The following is a 21344-nucleotide window of genomic DNA, read 5'->3' as shown; positions in this document are numbered from 1 at the left end:
AAACACAATGTCACCGATGATATCTTACCAACTATCTCCAAGAGCCGCAAATCCGTATCAAAATGCCCCTTGCTCTATGACGAGATCCGAGCCGGCTACTGGTAGAGGTAGAATTCTCCGCCATTGATAGTCTTGCACTCAATATCGACATTACCAACAGGGCCTGTGTAAGGGCCACACTGGTATTTGTAACCAAGCTCAATAACATTAACAGCTGTTCCAGCAGGGCCCTCAGCGGCAATTTCATACTTCTCGATATCGGAAGCACCAGCGGGGAAAAAGAAGGAGTAGGCGGGGTCAGCGCAAGGCTCCGGGTTGCTGCGGCCGACAGGAAGCGTGCCATTTGTCCTGATTTTTCACGTTAGTCTCTTCTACTGTAGCCATATGGACCTCGCGCAGTATATTAGTAACTTACCAACCAGTGTGGCAGGTGGTGGTCTCAAGAGCCTCGCTCATGAGGCTCCTGGAAGTAAGGTAGAATTTCATATCCCAGGTGTCTCCCTCAATAGTGTGCTTGAGGGAAAGGTCGCCGATGCTGTAAGGGTAGACTCGGGACTCAGGAGCTGGAGCGGCGAAGGCGGCACCAGCGAGAGAGAAAACAATCGGAACGAAAGAAGTCTTCATTTTAATATATATATTATGCCGAAAACGACAATGCTGCCTAGGGGTGTCCAGAATTGGTGATTATAGCCTTAAAGTGGATCGCGATATTGTTATAATGGAGAACAAGCAGGAGCTGGTCGCACGTTCTTTATTTAAATATATATATACATCGAATTGACTCATGTTGTAAATAGTACGCCTGACGAAGATCATAACTGTCTCAGTCTGCTTCAGCTCACCCTGTCGGGCTTCACCAATTGCACATGGGATGCCGAGGGAGGTGGTAAGAATTTCCTCTATAACATACGTGGCGCACCGGTTCTGGTTGCAATGTCTTGGTGACAACTAGGATGACCACTAAATATAGCTTGGATTTTAAATATACATAACTCTGAACTCCGGAGTGGCGCGCAATACGATCTCACAGCTTCGGTATATACATAATATTAGATAACAATCACTATCTTGGAGCATAGCTCTGGACATAGAAATTGTAAATTCGGGGTAGCCGGAGCCAATAATGTATCAGTCAGCCGCGTGTATCCAGAGCTTACCGAATACTTGGCGCGTCAATCTCTCCACCCTAGGACGCCTAATTCTATAAATGGATTTGATCAATACTCGTAAGACAGATATTAACATATTGAATTAGGGATAGACGACGGATGTTGTTGTTGTATTAGTTAACGTCCATGGGAGAGCGGGCGTAGCCCGCACTCCGACTACCTCCCTTGGGGTATTGGGACGTGCTAAGCTATGGAATTATGTACATGATAGTGCGCCCATAGAAAGCAACTCTTTATAAATGAGGGTGTATAGCCTCCGGTTGGCTGCCCGTTCTTCTCCGCCGGTTGAGATGAGTGCAGAAACTTTGGGTGACAGGGGACTCCTCTAGGTGTTCGTGAGCTGAAGCTCGGTTGCGGGCAGTGACGCGCCTGTGTGTTGTGGGAAAGGAAAACCGTTCCTTCCTGTGTTTCGCACTCATGCGGGCAATTGGGTAGTGGGATAGGAGATTTGTAAATGTGTGTTGGGGATATAGACGACGGAGAAGACCGGGCAGTCGGTAGAACGCTTGACGTATAAATACGTTGATGGGCTGCCAGTACGAAGAGGATATAATTCGACATTTTTATCAACGCCCCATTAGCTTCCATAGTTTGCCACTTGAGGATGTCTCCATGAATACGAGACAAAGGCCCGGTCGTAGGTTTCGCGAATGATGATGTCTGCTCTTTGGCACCTTACGAAGGGTTTTATTTTGACTCATCAAGAATATCTCCGATCACGATAGCTAGGAATGTACCCAAGTAAACTAGTGCAAATATATCAGATCTTCGATATCTAATCTATCCAATCTCCGTAGGTAAAGTTTTTCCTACGGGTCCATGGGTGGTCCGATCCTTTGCATGACCCTTGATCGGGTGGGGTAGACTCAGACGGTCGGACCCATTGGTCCACTCCAGCCCAGGAGAGCTCGGGCACCTGCCCAGATGCCCAGATGACCTCGGGAGTTTACGCATGTATTGTATAAGCACTGGCCACTTCCAAGGTTCCAAGGTTGCTTCCAAGTTTGGACATCTGGGCAGATGACGATAAATAGACCTGGGGAAGTTCTAAGTACTACATCAATCACCAGCCTACTTCTTTTACAAGTCGGCTCCTTCAACAATGGTCTATAGCCTATGGTCACGTAACTGGTCAAGAGCGTCAATTGAGGGGTTATTCCTCTGCTATTTTATCTAGATCATTGTGAATCTCTAGTTGGTATATTCTTTTAATAGTGATGTATATAGTTAGTTATGTATTTCCCTGGGTACGCGTACAGGCTTATCCTTCGTTCAAAGTAGCTCAATGATTCCTACTGCCCTTCCCTATATATATGAATGATATAGACTCTAGCTAGTGCTATCGAGTAGGTAATGTCACATGGCTGATTTGGCAGCTCTATTGTCGCTAAAAATGCGCCTTCTCTGCTCGAATAATTGCCATTGAGACGACGTGTTACTATCTATTACCTAGCAGCCATACCTATCTCATCCCACAAATATAGGATAAACCAATTTAAAGGTCTACCCCTTAAGCCAATAAGAGACTCGAAAGACCGAGATACCCTAGTCTAGCACGGCATCTTTCTTAATGTTGTTTAAACAGACCGGGATCTCCGCAACCGTCAAATTGCCAATATCAACATACTTCGTTGTTCGTATCGCATCGCGCGGTCGCATCTCGGTCTACGCGCCGGAGTTTAAGATTTTCACGTCATTGGCTGTGTGTTGTGAGGTGAAGAATTTCTTAACAAAGCTCCGCGACCTTGCTGCCACCACATCTTGCGCCATAGGTCAAAGGCTGTTCGGCCTAAGAACCAAAAGCTGTCTCAGTGCTACCCAGCTGTAACCCCCTGGCCCTTGATGGAGAGCATCCTCTCCCCAGTATCACCCCGCGGTCGTAGTATCCTGAACATGGCGGTCGGGAACCCTTATCCATGACAGATTGACGTCCATCTGGTCACTGCTAAGATGAGGAACCGGGCGTACAATATGAGTCAGGCTATGATAAGGAAGCACAAGGGGCAAGAGAATAAAACGGATGAACCTTCAGAGCTTCCTCCTTCAGTGGTCCGTTATGTTGAAATCACCTCAGGTGGGCTTTTAGTGCAGCAGAGTACCGGTGTATATCTGGGCTCGGAAAGTGTGATAGATAAAACTCTCTCCTGATTTTCCCCAGGCAGTCATGTCATCGTATGTTTTAAAGCAAGAGATGACAAAGACATTCCCTGTGGACGCATAGGGTCCCAACTTTAATACTCCGCCCGAGGAATATCCATCATCCCTATAGGTCTTGTCTCAACTAACTACATCCCTACCGCGGGAGTTGTTGAGGACCCACCACTGCCAAAGATTTGAATTCAACTGACCAGTTCTTGGCTCCGAGGTCGAACATCTGATCAGTTCCGCTCGCGATACTTGCCAGTGCGGACAGGGTATCTATCTACAGATATCATTCGAGGATAAATGCTTTCAACGGTACGCGACTAATTCGACCTTAAAGAAAAGCAGCCTGCTTTCCGCCGGGTGCTTATTATAAGAGACGAGATACATTTCGTACATGAGCATGGAGGGCAGGATGCAGAACATAGTTAGCATTAATCTTGTTAGTGATACTTATAATGAAACCCCGCTAGTACTTATATTAATATTAACTCCTATAGGTGATTACAACAGTTAATTTGGAGGAGAAAGGGGTAAATAATTGTTCCGTATCCAGTCGTATTCGTTCGAGTGGGAATGAGTCCGAAGTTCACCCGTGGACCTACCCAGCCCTGGAGGTGATTTCGGGATTTGCCTGGTTTGAACCGTGGAGCGCCCGAAGTTTCAAGGTTGGCTTACTGAGCACGCTATAGTTTAAGGGAGCTTGAATCCATGGCCTGGATGTTACCTAGGTAGTTGTATCGACTATGAGTTAGTAACATATGTACTCTTCCAATATCCACCTAGGTAGATATAGGCTTGTAAGTCAAATAAACCTGCATTTTGCCTAGGTACCTAGGTAGAGCTGAATGATAACTAATCTATGCAAAGCTTAATTGTACCCCACTTTGGGCCATGTCCTGCGGGCCGTCACTCCAAAAGTTCAAAGATACTATAACTATACTTACGACATAGTTTGACTCTACTGCGGTGTCCTACGATATCAAGCTCGCTGGTGAAAAGGGTCCGGCATTCTCATTCTTCAGCAAACTGTCCCAGTGCTAGGGAAAGACATCTTCGCACTTTCGTAAACAGCGTATAGTTATAGTGCGAGCCACGTCATGCTGGCGGTATCATCTGAGTTGACGCTCTTTGGCATTTAATCACTTCAGGAACAAGGATACAGTTACTCCGCAGCCGTGAGGAGAAACTTAAAAAAGTCCACCAATGAATCGAACTTATGATGCTCGCAGGAAAAAAACGTGGACAACCACGACTTCCTTCGATCTAGATGAAACACCCATAAATTAACCGTCCGCGGCTCTCCGATTCCTCCTGAGTCTCTCGAGGTGCCAGTCTTAGGATTGATTGGCCAATATTAGTGGGGGTGTTTCGGAGATGGGCTTGATGACGATCGCCTTCCCAAAGCAACTATATCTACGGACTGATCAGCGGTAGCATATCCACCCTCGGGACTTGCACATCCATGATGACTTCCGAGACCACATCCACTCTCATTTCGGAGGAGTAGCTATGATGCCCTAACCCACTTAGCCGTTTAATGGCAGAGGCACTGAACAGCTGAAACATACCTCAACACCTAAAATCGCTGTTATATAAGTAGCCAGCATCTGCCCTTCTTGGATCCATTCCTCTCTCATCCATTCTCTTTGCATTTCTTTGTTTCGCTTCACAGTTTCGTTTGCTTTTATTTTCGTCACTCTTTATATACTACTTGCATCAATTTCCAAGATGAAGTACGCATACGTTCTCACGGCTATTGCCGCCATTGCTTCCAAGGTCGCCGCTGTCGGTGTCTCTGGCACCCCTGAGGGTTTCGCTTCTTCCGCCACTGGTGGCGGTAATGCCACACCTGTCTACCCTACCTCCACCGATGAGCTGGTCTCTTACCTCGGTGATGACGAGGCCCGTGTGATTGTTCTGAGCAAGACGTGAGTAGAAACCCCATGGAGGGTGGGAGGACGACTAACAATGGCGGAATGCTAGTTTCGACTTCACCGACACCGAGGGCAGCGCCACCGGCACCGGTTGCACTCCTTGGGGTACTGCCTCCAACTGCCAGGTTGCCATCAACAAGGACGACTGGTGCACCAACTACCAGCCCGATGCCGCTACCACTTCTGTCACCTAGTGAGTATCCCATCAGTCAGACTTGGATTGATGTCCCCTCAATGCTAACATATCTCCCAGCAACAAGGCCGGTATGCTCGGTATCACCGTTGGCTCCAACAAGTCCTTGATCGGTGAGGGCACCAGCGGTGTTATTAAGGGCCGTGGTCTGCGCATTGTCAACGGTGTGGAGAACGTCATCGTCCAGTACGTTCAATACCTGTCTTGATTTTAAGCGCGAAAGTTGCGTTGTAACACGCACTAACCGGTTTATCACAGGAACATCGCTGTCACAGACATCAACCCCCAGTACGTCTGGGGCGGTGACGCCATCACCATCAACCAAGCTGACCTGGTCTGGCTCGACCACATTACTGTACGTTCCTCCCTCAGACCTTTCCAGCAATTTACATAAACTAACGTATCATCCAGACTGCTCGCATTGGTCGTCAGCACTACGTCCTGGGCACTGAAGCTGACAACCGCGTCTCTATCACCAACAACTACATCGACGGTGAATCCGACTGGTCTGCCACCTGCGACGGCCACCACTACTGGAACGTGTACCTTGATGGTTCCAGCGACAAGGTCACCTTCAAGGGCAACTACCTCTACAAGACCAGTGGTCGCGCCCCCAAGGTCCAGGGCAACACCTACCTTCACGCTGTCAACAACTACTGGGACGACAACTCCGGCCACGCCTTCGAGATTGGCTCTGGTGGTTACGTTCTTGCGGAGGGTAACTACTTCGCTAATGTCGACACCGTTATGGAGGAATCCTCCTTCGAGGGTGCCCTTTTCTCCTCCGACAGCGCCTCCGGCACCTGCGAGTCCTACATTGGTCGCTCCTGCGTCGCCAACGCTAACGGTGGCACTCTCGCTGGCACCTCCACTGATGTTCTGTCGAACCTGAAGGGTGAGACCCTCGCCGAGGCCGCTGGTGCTAGCACCGACCCTGCTGGCAGCGCCGGCCAGGGTAACCTGTAAGCGGTTTCGCGCGTGGAGGATGAGACTGGAGATTCCTCAAATTTCTCTGTGAGACACACGCGACCACTGCTTCCCTCTGTACGCTATAGTCCTTAGTATAGTTCTATTTCAGCCTAATCAATAACATTCGCAAAGCGGATACATTTTCGTGATTCGACTACTAGGAATGTGCATACGAAATGGACAATATTTTGAAAAGGACTAAGATTCATGAAACAGATGAGCGTAGTCGGTTCGAAAACAGCTCGTTAGGTAGGCATTCACAGCGACGAACTAGAAAAGACGGTGCCGATACAAAAAATCATCCACCAAATGGAATAAATAATGTCGGGGCAGCAATAGGGACCTGGGACGCATAGGGACACTGGCGATGGGAATTTATATCTATTTGATGGTTTTATCAGCTTCAAATGGCTTGGCAGTATTGTGTGGTCGGAAAAGACCAACCGGGAAGACAATCCGAACAGCTTCTGAAATTTCCTTCATATGTTCGACAGACGAAAACCTGTCTCATTGGCCTTCTTTGCAACACCAGCCCGGTAAGGCACGTGCTATGACTGAGGACTCTCAATAGCAGACTCAAAGTCCAGAATTGCCACAGGCATAGTAGCCTAGCATTTACCACCAGCAATTCGTAGTGTCTCTGCCTTGGTTGCTGCCGAGAAAAACCCAGACGATGCAACGCTGGACCCCTCTGCAGAAGCTGCATTATATGAGCCGCTGATTGAGAATGTGTAGAAGACGATGAACGGCAAGGGGGTGGAACCGGAGGGGGTGGCATTCGGTTGCGATCTGTCGTGTGGTCAGTCTGGATGGCGCATCGATGTAGTGGGATGAAGAATTGGGTTCGCCCAACAAGAAACTGGGAACTCTCAGTTTGACATGGTGAACTTAACTTAGGGAAGGTGTGCTTGATAGAGAAGGCAGCAGCACGCAGCCAGATCGTCAGCCGTGAATGTAATATTTCTTTCCCTCGTGTTAGGGACCGGCCGGTGGCGCATGACAGATTCGAATTCTAGTCCCAGCGAAGCATTCTGAACATCTGTTGGGGTAACGACGATCTCTTTGGCCGTTATATGAGGTTGTCGCACTGTTCGGGGGTCTGTTTGAGATGGCCGAGGCGGAGGCGCAGGTAGCAGAGTGCGTCGGACATCTCCATGCGTGATTCTGGGGCTGGTAGGTTTGAGATGGTAGAGCTTTGTAACGACTCTACGCTCAGGTCATCTCTGTATGCGAAATAGTATGACTATGTTGACTTAGTGGTCGGAATTTGAGAACTTCTGTCTCCCTTACTACGAAATGTTATGCGGTCCAGCATCCACCGCGCGGATTGACAAAGACCGAAGAATGGGGCTAATGAAACAGCCATCGAATTAAATATCCAGCAAGTCCGAGATATGGAAGTTCCACGGCATACGCAGGTCAACGCCAAACGTAAGCTTATGTGATGATTCACCGATGGATGCGCTTGTAGATGCGTTGAGCGACGCTTGCATTGGCGCCAAGCCTTCGTCCCAGATGTGGGTTTTGCCAGTGGCGGAGCCAGGTCTCGGCGGTTTGATTTGAACGTTCAGATTGACCGTGGACAGATGGATAATACGCCGCGGTATATAGGAGCGTTGTGCGCAATGCGCTAAAGAGGCCCTTCCAAAATACCTCGACGAATCTCTTGTCTCAGTCGGAGATCCATACGACTGGTATACCCCAATCGCCCCTTTGGAGATCGTGTAGGACTGATCTTGCCCAGTCAACGCCCTTCCAGGTCTTTTTACCCGGTGCGGAACCAATGCGTTTGGTCGATCTACATGTGCAAATCGCCACCGCGTTTAAGCCCTTCTTTGGCAATCCGATGACAAAGTCAATGCTTAGCGTGTGGAATGGTATTGGCTGGGCGAGGATAGGCTGAAGCGATCCATAAGGTTTGTGGCACGGCACGCCGTTCTTCTTTCACTCGTCGCACTGGTCGATGTACGCGCGAAGCTTCTTAGCTCCCTTATGTCGCGGTAGAAGTCCAGGTATCCGTCACCGTGTACGATGTCGAAGATCTCATCCTTGATGGTATCAGGGATACAGAGCCAGTGGTCGCCGTCAGCCTGGGCAGAGCATAACAAGCCGTCGTCCAACTCGTAGAGCAGGCGTGGCTTAACTGGGTCAGGATCCTGGACCACTCGTTGAAGCTCGTCAATGACTAGTGCCACTTGTGGTCGTCGTAGGCGGCTCAGACGCGAGGCCTTGTGCGCCGACGCTGCGTCCCAACTATACTGATTTGGACTGGCAAATCTCTTTCGAATGATACTCATTGTTTGGATGGGCTCGACAGTAGCCCCGGCAGTTGCTTGGTTGAGGTCCCATCGCTCGATTGTGATGTTCGCTTTCAGCGTAACCTTTATTCTAAGGGCGACTTTGGCTGGTCTGATTCATGGAGTGAGAACAAAACATATCACCTCGGTCTGCCTTGAGTCAAACCATCCTGATTCAACAAGTATTGTAGGCGACTTCTTACCTCTCCTGTTGGTCCTGTCTAGCGAATTCTCGGAAACTTTTCCCTTGTGGAATCCTCAATAGTTGGCCCTCGTAGGGGTAAAAGACGACTTTCCTAGCCACGATGCCAAGCCGTAAATCTCACTGAAAGCACGACCGCCAGCCTGATATATAGGAGTCGGACTTTGAGGACAGTGGTATGAGAAACGAATGTTCTAACTCACTTATGAATGCGTAAGGAGGTTTCCGAAGGTGTAGGATGAAGACCTCGTGGATGAAGATCCTAAAGTTGAGATGAAGGAGAATATTGGTATATTACCCAGGCACCGGGATTGTTGTAGAGGATGGACACGATGATGGAAATTGACGAACGCATTATATAAGGACAGATGAGAATGAGGATGAGGATGCAGAATTGAAGATTGTGTGAGGTATGCAAATAAGAGAGTTATGGGTTGAAATCTCTGCCAGGGCAGCAAGAGAGAAGTGAGAAAGAAGCAAGCGAGGAAGCAATTGAAGCAATGACCTTGCCGTCTAGCTATGCTACCTGGTTGTGGGCTGCGCACCAGATCCACCCCGTTTGCTCAGCCTCAAACTTCTCCCTCAGCCTGGTCATTCCAGTATTTTTCTAACAATGGAGGCTTTTAGGGCACCCATGCAAGCGGCCGTGGAAAAGCTGAAAGCTGAGAGAGCGGACTCCCCACCCTCCAAAGAGTGCTTTTGCTTTTCCATTGGAGGCTGCTGCAGTGGCGCGTGTCTGGCTGGCTTTCAGAAAGCTTGACGCTCTGTTTTTGTACTCGATGTTGTCCCAACCCTTCAAAAATAAATATGACAAGGCCAAATCGGTCTTCACTGCACGACGTGGTGAATAACCCCAACCAAAGAAAGGTCCAGCCATGCCGACATATCGAAGCCCGAATTCTATAGACCAGCAAGTGGATGACCACATTGCTGATTCCCGTTTTGGGTTAATCCCCCGCGTTAATCAGTGCCTCACCGAGGGCCCCACCAGGGTTGATCTCGGTTTGAGTACGGAGTCCCTGATGTGTCCAACCTGGGGGTCAACGGATACCAGCAAGTGGCTACACCAGCGTCTCTCCCCGCGACTGTACTAGGAACTGACCAATTCCCTCCTGGGCAATGGGCAAAGCATATCATGGGGACACTATGGGCGAAAGCTAGAAATGCACGGTTCCTGAAGACCCCCCTGCTCCGCCTCCTCGATACCATGACCGAGCTGCGTGAGCCGCTACTACGTCCTACGCATGTCAGAGCCTCGCACTGGACCCCCCTTTTGATGCATGAAATGATTGGCAACGAGGCGGCAAACGTTGAATCAGCGATGATTCAGGTTGTGGGTCGGGCTTAGGATGCGGAATGTGATTCGTGTCTACGAGACCATGGGCCGTGGGCCCAATGTGTCGTTCTCGACGACCCTGTTGGGTTGGTTTGTGGCTGCGCCAATTGCCACTGGGATTCTAATGCTCCCGCTGCACTTCGTTCGGCGCGGGATCGCCTGACGGAACGCCCGCCACCTACCGTCAATTCCCACCTGCTGGTCCGAACCAACCCCGATTTGCGCAATCTTCGGTCGCCCGCCTTCAAGTTCTTGAAGGCCACCACCCCGTCCCTGCGACCAGCCGCCAGAACCAGTCTTTGGGAACATCTACCAACGCCGCCCACCAAGCGGTAGAAAGCAATCGTCCCGCCTCTACTACCTTCAGCTCCCAGCACCAGGCGATTACACAATCTTCTGCTACAAGCCCACAAGACATTCAACCCGAAATCGAGCGGACGACAGACCTTGCTGACCAGTGCCAGGCCGGGGTTGATTGGCTTATAGCCAGAAAGCCCCAGTCGCGGGATATCATGCGCCGGGCAATGGCCAACGTCAGAGATAACAAGGTTATCCATCAGACGCTTATCAATACTACTGAAGCTGTAGCTGAAAGCGTGAATGATAGCACCGCTAGCAGTGATCAAATCTTACAAGATAACATCGCACTTACAGTAGGCGCCGTCGCCACCAATGGCCGCAACGTGAAAGCCATTGAGATCTCGACGCAAGAGATGCAAGCTGAAGACCTGATGTTGTATTTCCGTCTGGAGGAGGCCCAGCTCCAGCTCCCCAATCTCAATGCTCGTCAAACTCGGCCGCTGTAAGCTAAGGTTCAACCGCCTTACCTGACCTAGCTAACTCAAGGCCCCTCCAACATTTGCAGAATGTACCCCGAAACAAGACTTTGTACTTAATACCGGTCATCTGTACATTAGGTACTAATGGAAAAATCCTTCTAGTCTTGATTGAGAAACGATTGAGACCTAGGAAGTACTAGGCTACTCTTACTACATACATGTGTACCATGGCATACCACATGGACCATGGAATACCATGGTATACCAACCCTTGACCCTAGGTGGAGGAATGGTACACCACCTATGGATAGTTCTATAACCTCGTTTGACCAAAACTCATAATCGTTATCGGCCTTCGAATGATCATGTTTCTTCAAACGCTCAACTTCTCTTAAAGGTCCATACATAGGTGTTCTCACAAACCCGCAAACGAGGACGAGACTGGTGAGCCTTAATTCCTTCCAGCCTCCTCTTCGCTTGCACGAAGTACTACAGCCAAGGCAACCTTGGTAAAATATTCCATGTCCTTTTCCTCATGGATCAAATATGGTCCGTATTTGTGAATGCGCAGAAACTCGTCTTGTTTAGCGAAAGGCTTTCGCTTGTCACCCTTCATATGCTGTTTGTACCCATCCGTGTAAACAGCGTTGAGAATGTACAACTCGGTTCCATTCTGGGCAAAGAGCGTCACCCTAACAGTTATATTAGTATAGAACCAAAACATAGTAGCTTGAATAAGCGCACCTATCCTTTTGGAGGCTCTTCTTCGGATGGTCGTTCAATAAGGCTGTGACCATTTCCATCGTCTCCTGCCAAGAGACTTCGGGTTCATGGCCTGAGCGTTCCCAAGCTTTCGCTTCCACAATAGCCTGGCTTCGAAACGTTGATCTCGACTCCAGAAAGCCATCTAGAGTGCAAGATAGACTAAAAACGTTTCAGTCGAGCTTTTTGTTCTCCTTGTCCGTCCTGACCTTCCTAAAATCAAAGGTCAAGTGTACTCGAGCAGGATTCCAGTCACTGTCCACATCAGGGTGCATCGCACAAACTACCTGCAAGAAACTAAGGAGTGAGGAATTTACAAGCTCCTCATTGCGGCCATAGGCCCTCTCCTGTTCCGCGGCGTCTGAGTGTAGCAACTGGTGCACACGACGCTGTTGCTCGTAGGGAAGCCAGAAAATCCCTAATGCACTATCCTTTGGCGGTGTTCCGTTTCGAATTGCAAAGCTTCTTTGTCAAAAGAGATAGTACTCCGGTGAGATACTCTCTTTGTAAAAAGTGATAAAGAAGTGAGAGATGCACCCCTTTGAAGAGATATGCAAATCCAAGAAGAAACACTGAAGCTTACATCGAAAATCTATGTTGAAAAAGCGACAAAAAAAGGTGAAAACAATGATTTTAAAAACCGACAAAAATAGGCAGTTTTCAATATGGCAGCCGGAAATAGGAAATTGATAGTGCTGACCATGGTTTCTGCTTTCGGGTTGAGCCCTACGGGGGTGTGTTGTGGTACCTAGAGACCCCACATGTAGGTCTAGGTCTCCACCCTTAGTTAGCTTAGATAGTTGTAGGAAGCTCGCTTCCTCTCTTCCCAGTACAACTCTCTCCCATCTGCTTCCCTGAGCCTACATCCTGTAGTCTCACCAGATTGCTCCAAATTGTTGTAGAACAAGTGAAAAGAACCGTTATTTACCAAACAGGGCCAATGGTGGAGGCTGATTCCATTTGGTAATGCGTGCCCTCGGGTTCCAAGGTTGATCCTGGCTTAAGCTAACTGTGTCCACGGGCCGCCCCAAGTGCATATGGTCTAATACCCCCCGGGGCCATCGAAGAGCTACCCAAATTATTATGCTTAAACAATATCCAATGCTAGTCATGGAGAAGATATAACATAAATTCACCCCCAGTATACCTTTCTGAAATCAAATCTCAAGAAACAAATATAACAAAAGTGTAGGTGCTCGAGAGAACACTTTATGAGACCAACTGGTGAGGCTAAATACAACCACGGTGGTGCCACTACCAGGGGTAAGACCATATAGTCTCTGTGAGCGCCCACCTGGCTTGACAAGGCATCATCTCTTTGGACTTTCCAAAGTGGCTGCGCCAGGTCTTCGGGACGCAAAGTTGCAGTTGAGTCCACTCTCGACTTTGTGAGAGCTTCTCCAGTGGGAGAAGGAACATCCTCAGCCTGTCATGATTGAAACGCTCGGCCAAATACTCATACGGCCCCATTTGAAGTTCTAACCGTAGGCGATGCACACCGAGGAAGGTCTCCAGAAACAGATCGAAAAATGCGGCATATGTGGTCATCCAATCATTATCGTCGAAGCCAGGCCAAAAGATACTCACAGGAAAAGAGATATCCATCGATGTTATGAAGGAGGCACAGCGTAGTGACAATAGTCTGGACATCAGAAAAGGCGTGTCCAAAGCCCTACTCATCGCAAATACATTTGTCTTATAAAGCACTTCTAGCGCTTCTTCGTAACTGCAAAATAGTGTGAGACTCTATACGAATATTAGAGGGATAGTGACTCACCCGATTTGGCAGCTCCTAAGCCACTCCACGCCGTTAATTTTCGGGTTTTTCTCGTTCCTAGCCACCTCACTCCTCCAGTCCTGACAAAGATCATAATCAGGTTCCTGGGGGAAACCGTCCGAATGGCGACAGACACTGCTGCCACCAATTCCAATGGCGTCCGCGATATTTTGGCTGCGGACTAAATGGCGGTGGTTCCTTCCATACGTATCGGATGTGTACTCGCCGATAACCCATAAGCTCAAGGTATATCATCCTCCTTATCTCGGCAGGTAGTCGAAAGAAGAGACTCTGGTCTTGCAAGTTGCGCTGTCGAGAGCCAATCCTGCGTAGGCGCTGTTCTGGTGGCGGGATTGGAAGCTTCCATCGGTTAAACATATCGCCATTGATCTCACAGGTGGAACCTGAAATTCCTATTGCATCTGGACACTGTTCCTTCATTTCGAATATCGGGGGTTGTCCTTTTTTGCGCTTAACCATTTTCGAAAAATTCTTTGGTGCTATGACGATATGTTGGTTGGAGGATCGTGGAAGGTCGGTGAGGGGTGAGGACTTATATATATATAAGTAGTAGTGTGTGGACAAATATCAACGGTGCGTGGCAAAGAACCATTGGCAAATGAGAGATAGCCGCCAAGCCCAAATCAGGTCTGCAACTTCACTCTCGAACCGCCCCCTGTTGCAGTCAGGACCTGCTCCAAAGACTTTGCAAAATACGTCAAGTCTCCCAGCGTATCAGGAAATTTTTCCTATCATCACTATCAACCCAGTGGCATTCTCACGGCGACAACGTCTAATCATGATGACCCACGAATCTGAGTACGTACCCCGCCTGTAGACCTAAAATATACTTATACTAATCATTTCAGATGTCCATATACTGTCGGCAACGTGATCAAAATACATTTGAAGACATCAGATGGATTGGAGGCAACAGCAGATGCCAATATCATCAAAGTCTTCGAGCCGTTCACTCTTTCTTCTGCGATACTTATCCCCCGCTTTAGGATTGGAAGGCGACATGATTTTGAAGCTCTTTGATCGGCTGGTTACGACGCAGATTCGAGAAGACGAAGGATTCATCCCTAGACCCCAGACACAGAGACGGAGTAACATCAATTCATCCTTGATGGCGGTGTTGTGTATCAGAGTTTGTTACTCGGCTGAACGACGGTGAAAGGCCTGAAGGCAGTACATGGAGTGCGACCATAGACGAAACTTATCTTCATGGTCGTATGTTGGATCTCTACAAGACAGAGGTCTAGGTGTACAGCAACCTGAAGGAGATTAAAGGCGCCGACATACCGGAACTCCTTGCATCCGCTATTATGCCTATTCCCTGCCCAATTCAAATGAGCCACGAGTATACCGATACCCCTGGGATAGTTTTCACATCAAAAGCTATTTCGGAACCTTGGTCCAGCGAAGCTTCAACACATCTCTTTTTATCTCCGTGTAAGAGAAAGAGAATTGCCTATTTAGGCTTTGCGAATAGCATTAAATCTACGGCTTGTTGCCAAAGGTCTGTAAGGGGTGACATGCGGTCTCTTGCAGAGATTTCTGCAGGGTATTGCCATCTCATCGTGGACAACAAAAGTCAGATTACTATAGTATGAACCTTGGTGGCTTGTTTGTTGCTTCCATTCCTCGAGCAGAGTGTTCACTCTGTCTCAAGCAGAGTTTTCACCACCATACAACTCCCTCATCTCTCTGCATGCGCAAATTCCTGTCCATCCTCTATATCTAGATCCTGTATCTATTTTGCATCGCTACATTATTAAATTCATCGTTTTTATTACTATTTTCGTCGTCTTTTCCAAAAGGTATCCACCTTCCGACATTTAGGAAGCAGGGACTCCAGTCCTATTGAGATCGGTATCTCTTTATTAGGATCAGTATATCATCTTCGAGGTCTAGCATCTAATCCTATCTCGAGATCAACGTGCCTTTGCGACTAGTATCTCTGAGACTATCAACGTCTCGCCTTCTGAAGTCTAGATGCTGAATACAGATTCGCTGATCCGAGTGTGGGGGTTGTAGATGCGGGACGGGCCGATGCGCGTCCCCATAATGAGAAACTCTGATTTCTTGGAACAACTGTTGATCTGGATGCTCGTAGTCCGCGAGCAAGGGCCTCATAACTTAATAGAGAAATAGAAGGCTACACATGAATAAAGGTAGCTCTTTTGAGCTATATTGGACTCTGGAGAGGAAAAGGAAGAGAGAACTAACTACTGGAACTCCTGGGTCCGGGATGTCCCGTGACACACCACATGCTAATCACGGGACAGCTCCAACACATTTGTATGGCAACTGCCACGTGGTTTATACTCCATGTGACAAAGCCCTCTTAGCTAGGTAGCTAGCAACAGATCCATAGATAACAATAGATAATCTTTACATATCGTACTAACTTGTATCACGATAGCTGTCCTTCCGGCTTAGCCGCCGGGCGCTAATAAATTGTGTGTGTGTGTGTATGTGTGTGTATATTTAGGCACAACGTTTTCGTCCACTTCAAATCGTCTTGTCGTCTTGATTTCTCTTTCCAGTCCTTTTTTACCGTATCGTTGCCCGAACTTGGCAGTCATCTCATCCAGCCTTACCGTGTGTCTCCACGCGAAACGGGACAGTCCCCACTCTCCTATTTACGTACTAGGTCGGTGCGTTAGGCTGATGCCTGGCACATTTCCCCGCCTATCCATCCACGATCATCATCACCACTTGGCAGAATCGCCATCATGGTCTACTGCGGTCGTCCTTCAACAAGTTGCAATAATTGTCGCGCCAAGAAGAGAAGAGTAAGTCATTACTGGTTGCGCCCCTTTACAAAACACAGAAAATCACGAGGGAAAAAAAAGTAAAAAAGACATCTTGGCTTACATTTGACGTCAAAAAAAAAAGTGCGACAAAGCTGTCCCAGAATGCGGCCAATGTTGTCGCACGGGTCAGAAATGCCACGGGTACAGAGATCCCTCAAGCCTCATCTTTCGCGATGAGAGCACCCAGGTCATCAACCGCGCCCGCTCAAAAGTCTCCAAGAGGACTTTGACGGCCACCCCAACCGACCGCCTCTCGGTGGAGCACACAGCCCCACGACAGGCACAGAACCAACAAAAATACACCTCCGCACCAGACTATCACGCCAGCCGCCCCTCCGATGTCGTCGACGAGACCATGCTGGGCATGAGCGACGTCGATGTCGGAGCCGGGACGTTCGCCGGCGGGAGCTTCATGCCCGAGTTGATCAGCTTCCATGACCCTTTCAACCCGGACGAGACTGGGTTCTTCTCGCTCCACCAGGATGCCTCGCCCAGCGCCATGGCGATATCGGGCGACGGTCCTGGAGCCGCTGCTTCTGTTTCTGCCTCCGTGTCTGGGCGTCGTTTCCGTGTCGGCGCTTCTAGAGTAGGCGGCGACGATGTGACTCTCAATCATTTGCCTGATGACGGCAGCAACCGCGGCGACCGCCAATGGCTAGGACACAACAACTTCACCAGCAGTCAGCCCGAGGTCATAGCGCGCCCCTTCTCCTTGCCTCTCGTCGTCATCGGTCTCGATTTCTTCCTCTCTCACTACGTCGTTCGGCAGTGCGGTCCTTCGTCTGGCGTCTTCGACTACGTTCCGGGCATGCTGGCGCAAGACGACGGCGGCAATGACATGCTCGAGGGTGCCATTCTGGCTCTCGGCTTCGGTGGGCTCGCTCGCACCACTAGCCAGGCCGACCTGTTGACCCGGTCCATGATGATGTACACCCGCACCATGGAGCGTGTCAATCTCGCCCTCGCCGACCCCCAGGCCGCCCGTCGCGACAGCACCATCGTCTCTGTCCTCGTCCTCGCCCTCTACGAGTTCAGCAAGGCCTCTATCGACGGCTGGAAGCACCACATTGAGGGTGCCACTTCGCTCCTCAACCTGCGCGGCCGCTCCCAGTTCTCCACCTCAACCGGCGTGCAGATCTTTAAGGATGTCTCCTCCCAGCTCCTCACCAACTGCCTGCGCTCCGGCTCCCCTATGTCCTCGAGCCTACGCATGCTGCGCATCGAGGCCGCCAACGCCATCAGCGTCTCGGATCCCTACTGGGTCACCTGCAGCGGCATGGTCGAGCTTCTGGATCTCTACCAGCACATTTCCCCGGGCGGCTACTCGTTCTTTCCCAACTCTTCCGGCGCCTCCTCCTCCGGTCTCGCCGCCCCTTCCGATTCCTCCAACTCCCCCTCTACTGCATCCGGTTCTTCCCCCGCCTCTACCTCCATGCTCTCCGGTCCTCTCAAGGGTGCCAATGTCTCCATTGAGGACCTCGAGCGCTACCTCTCACAGGCGTTCGAGATTGACTACCGCCTGGAGAGCACATTCTCCAAGTGCCCTTCCGAGTGGCAGTTTACCGTCAAATCGAACCCCTCCAGCAACAGCTACGATCCGACTCGCAGCCGGCGCGACGTCAACCACATCTACCACGATGTCTGGATCGCCTCCGTCTGGAACAGCATGCGCGTCTGTCGCATCCTGGCCAACCACGCCATCAGCCACCTCCTCCTCCGCGGCGCTAACACCGACAGCAACTGGTTCTTCGCCAACAACTATGCCGACCGTATGCACCAGGCCACCCAGACCATCGTCCGCCTGCGCGACGAGATACTCGCCTCCGTGCCCCAGCTCATGGGCTACGCCACTTCCCCGGCGCAGGAGCTGCAACAGCAGAAGCAGGCGCAGCAGCACGAGCGCTCCAAGAACAACGCCGGCTTGGCCGTCGGCGGCTACTTTGCCTGCTGGGTTCTCCTCACTGTGGGCTGCATGCATAACCTCGATCACGAGACCCGTGCGTGGACTGCCGCCCAGTTGCGCAGAATCAGTTGCCAAACGGGTCTTGCGCAGGCAGATGATTTTGCCAACTTCGTTGAATCAAGCAACCTCCGTCCACCATTGAGTGGATAGTATGGAAGCATCATGTAAATTTAGATATTTCATACAGCGAAGGGCTGTATATAGAGAGCATACACCGCACATATAGGGTTACACAAGTATATACCTTTCCGCAAATCGAAAGTTAAACCAAAACGCATACTATAACATATCGGTGGATACGTGTAGCGAAAGCCGGCTAGATGCGTAAAAAATGAGAAGACTAGGGCTATGGAAGGCCGAGATGATGGATATTCAAAATATGTTCATCCACACAAAGCAGACATTCCGTCTTGTTGTCTTTTATACAGACGGAATGCCATCACGTTGTCAGCAGTGTTCCTGGCTAGATGTCGCCCGGATCTCTGCTGGGCGGGATTGCTACAAGTAGAAATAAAACCGTAACTCATTATCCTCCGGACTGAAATTGTCTGCATATGGTAACAATCCTGAAGAGTGCTAGTCCCGCCGGGAAACGATAACGGAGGTCTCTAACAGTCGACACTAGTAAAATAATAGGGTTGTTACAGAAACTACCCGGAAAAGTAGGCTGTTCAAAGGAAGGAGACGGACATTGCGCGTGTTTCTAGTAAGATGGTGGTTGCGTCGGTCAATCTCACTAATGTAGGCTAGTGGGCAACTCTTGGGAAATGGTACCCAAAATGGGCAGCTTGGAGTCCGGCAAAAGGAACAAAACGGTGACGGATACGGAATAGCGCCAGATAAGCTGACGGAGTTAGCGCCACCAAGGAGATCGCTGGGGCGATGCTCGGGTAGTCCAGTAGTAGACTAGCAGAGCGGCAGCCACAGGTATCCACATCATCACCTATTCCTAATGGGGCATGCTCGATGTTAATTGTTCTACATAGAGATGCCCGAAACCCTCAAGTTGCCGTGGAATCCCTCGTTCGTCTATATGTTCAAGTGCACACAGCCGGTTTGCCAGGGCCTTCAATCCCTCCCTGCCCTGACCTTATAATCTAGATTGCCCATCAATTCGCCATCAGCAAGACAACTGCCCGCTGTATTCAGCGCACCGGCCCCTCTCGATCCAAGATGACGTTTAGCTATGAAGATGGTATCGCGTTGTTGCAGCTCATCGTCTTCGTGCCCTGCCTCTTCCTCGCCATTCTTTTGTGTTACCAGCAAGGAATGAAGGCCGTGGCATCATGTTGGAGATTCCTCATTATCCTCGCCTGTCTCCGAATCGCTGGCGCTATATGCCAGCTGATCACCATCACTCACGACTCGATCAATGTTGTCACCACAAAAATCACATGCGACTTATTGGGCATCGCTCCCCTAACACTGGCTGCCGTGGGTTTGCTGCAAAGAGTGTAAGTCGCAACCTGATATTCACCTACGCGTGACTCGAGACTGATGTAGACATGTCTTGTTTAGAAACGCCTCGATCAACAAGCTCTCCAAATGGATCTTCATTTTTGTCAGCATTGTCAGCTTGATCGGGCTGGCCCTTGGTATCGCCGGCGCTATCAAGGCCCTCGACAGCTACACCATACCCCCCATGCTCCAAGCCGCATTGGGCATGTTCGTCGGCTGCTTGGGTCTCCTGCTGGCCATTCTGGGGTACCTGACCATCTACCACAACGAGATGCCTCGCAATGAGAAGATCATCCTGTACTCAGTCTACGCCTGTGCACCACTGCTCATCGTGCGCACCGTCTACGGCTGCTTGGGTGACTACACTACCATCGCGCGGTTCAACCTGTTTGAGCCCAACCCCACCGTCAATCTCTGCATGGGCGTGCTCGAGGAGATTATTCTTATGATTATCTGCCTCGCTGTTGGATTTTACTGCCCCCCACCCAAGGAGCCTCAACCTGGTAAGCCTTGTGGTCATTTCAACGTGATTGATTGTTTTTGTGATGCTGACAATTCTTAGATGCTGCCGACACGACGAATTCGGACGAGACCAGCATTGTAGAGAAACGCTCCTCTCCCTCCAGCGATACCCGCTCTGGCACCGTTGACACCATGGACAAGGAGAAAATTGCTGAGGAGGGACGCATGGGGACCTCGACTACCGAGGCCTTGTAATATCTCGCTGTCCCTTCACACGCCACAAAGAGCCTATAACCTTGCACTGTCTCGGGAGGCCTTTCGTTGCAATGATGAACTTTGGGATTGGCCGCCATATGAAATTAATTCAAGCAAATATTACAGATACTAAATTACTAGCGCCTTATATAATAGCACGGTCCCATGGGTCAGGCCAGGTAGTGCTCGTCCTTTATCCCAGATACGAAATATATTCCGTATGGCAGGCTTTCTAGAGAACGACCTCGGTATCGGGGAATTAATTGAGCAGGAGCTTGAGCAGGACCTTCATAATGGAGCCAATACAATAACGTATGTCACAAGCGAGTGGGCCACCCAACCCAAGACGCATCCATGATTTAGCACTTATGTTGCAGGGCATGTACAAACGCTTTACTGGTGTCATATGTTCTGAGCTGTCCCTTGTCTAGCAACTTGTGATCACTGAAACATAGGCCGTACTCCTGGACTGTCTTGCAAGCGGGAGCAGCCATTGTGTCGACGTGTGAGTGGTCTTGCGGTGTATGGTCAGACAAGAGTGGTAAAGATGGAGGTTTGGTGGTTTGGTGAGTGTGGATTGATTGATTGATTGATTAATTGATTGATTGATTGATTGATTGATTGATTGATCGAATGAATGAATGTCTTGTCTTCTCTCTTGAGTTTCTGAAGCTTCCAACACGTTGCTCATGTAGACTTCGCTGTTCATATATGACACACCTTGTTCTGTCGGCACTTGTTACGACACATCCCACTTAGAGTATTCAGTTGCAGATGGAGTAGCATGCCGCTCACTAGGGGGCGTCAGTCAGCTAATGCCA

At 49.7% G+C, this 21344-nt stretch overlaps 9 protein-coding genes across 9 annotated transcripts; 4 read left to right on the top strand and 5 right to left on the bottom strand.

Annotated features, from left to right (window-relative positions):
* Positions 1-95: 95 nt before the first annotated feature.
* Positions 96-624, bottom strand: N7525_001568 (uncharacterized protein; the record flags this gene model as incomplete). Its single annotated transcript, XM_002557780.1, has 2 exons — positions 96-348; positions 416-624. The coding sequence occupies 2 exons, from the start codon at positions 622-624 to the stop codon at positions 96-98; spliced, it is 462 nt and encodes a 153-aa protein (XP_002557826.1).
* A 4418-nt stretch (positions 625-5042) lies between these two features.
* Positions 5043-6407, top strand: N7525_001567 (polysaccharide lyase family 1 protein; the record flags this gene model as incomplete). Its single annotated transcript, XM_002557782.1, has 5 exons — positions 5043-5242; positions 5298-5441; positions 5502-5627; positions 5700-5796; positions 5853-6407. The coding sequence occupies 5 exons, from the start codon at positions 5043-5045 to the stop codon at positions 6405-6407; spliced, it is 1122 nt and encodes a 373-aa protein (XP_002557828.1).
* Positions 6408-7303: 896 nt separating this feature from the next.
* N7525_001566 (uncharacterized protein) lies at positions 7304-7776 on the bottom strand (the record flags this gene model as incomplete). The annotated part of the gene is made up of 2 exons (XM_061211956.1): positions 7304-7616; positions 7730-7776. 2 exons carry the CDS (start codon positions 7774-7776, stop codon positions 7304-7306), a joined length of 360 nt encoding a protein of 119 aa, XP_061071182.1.
* A 496-nt stretch (positions 7777-8272) lies between these two features.
* N7525_001565 (uncharacterized protein) lies at positions 8273-8707 on the bottom strand (the record flags this gene model as incomplete). Its single annotated transcript, XM_061211955.1, has 1 exon — positions 8273-8707. The coding sequence occupies one exon, from the start codon at positions 8705-8707 to the stop codon at positions 8273-8275; it is 435 nt and encodes a 144-aa protein (XP_061071181.1).
* Positions 8708-10044: 1337 nt separating this feature from the next.
* On the top strand, positions 10045-11051 carry N7525_001564 (uncharacterized protein; the record flags this gene model as incomplete). Its single annotated transcript, XM_061211954.1, has 2 exons — positions 10045-10246; positions 10495-11051. The coding sequence occupies 2 exons, from the start codon at positions 10045-10047 to the stop codon at positions 11049-11051; spliced, it is 759 nt and encodes a 252-aa protein (XP_061071180.1).
* A 424-nt stretch (positions 11052-11475) lies between these two features.
* On the bottom strand, positions 11476-11827 carry N7525_001563 (uncharacterized protein; the record flags this gene model as incomplete). Its single annotated transcript, XM_061211953.1, has 2 exons — positions 11476-11716; positions 11769-11827. 2 exons carry the CDS (start codon positions 11825-11827, stop codon positions 11476-11478), a joined length of 300 nt encoding a protein of 99 aa, XP_061071179.1.
* Positions 11828-13040: 1213 nt separating this feature from the next.
* Positions 13041-14043, bottom strand: N7525_001562 (uncharacterized protein; the record flags this gene model as incomplete). The annotated part of the gene is made up of 3 exons (XM_061211952.1): positions 13041-13512; positions 13564-13744; positions 13797-14043. 3 exons carry the CDS (start codon positions 14041-14043, stop codon positions 13041-13043), a joined length of 900 nt encoding a protein of 299 aa, XP_061071178.1.
* A 2261-nt stretch (positions 14044-16304) lies between these two features.
* On the top strand, positions 16305-18498 carry N7525_001561 (Zn(II)2Cys6 transcription factor domain-containing protein; the record flags this gene model as incomplete). The annotated part of the gene is made up of 2 exons (XM_002557786.1): positions 16305-16364; positions 16468-18498. 2 exons carry the CDS (start codon positions 16305-16307, stop codon positions 18496-18498), a joined length of 2091 nt encoding a protein of 696 aa, XP_002557832.1.
* Positions 18499-19521: 1023 nt separating this feature from the next.
* Positions 19522-20523, top strand: N7525_001560 (uncharacterized protein; the record flags this gene model as incomplete). Its single annotated transcript, XM_002557788.2, has 3 exons — positions 19522-19802; positions 19867-20309; positions 20369-20523. The coding sequence occupies 3 exons, from the start codon at positions 19522-19524 to the stop codon at positions 20521-20523; spliced, it is 879 nt and encodes a 292-aa protein (XP_002557834.2).
* Between the last annotated feature and the right edge of the window lie 821 nt (positions 20524-21344).

This window comes from Penicillium rubens (genome assembly GCF_028828025.1).
Source record: "Penicillium rubens strain IBT 27055 chromosome Unknown utg000001l_segment0_segment0, whole genome shotgun sequence".
NCBI classification, from domain to species: domain Eukaryota; kingdom Fungi; phylum Ascomycota; class Eurotiomycetes; order Eurotiales; family Aspergillaceae; genus Penicillium; species Penicillium rubens.
This window is presented reverse-complemented; position numbering and strand designations above follow the sequence as displayed.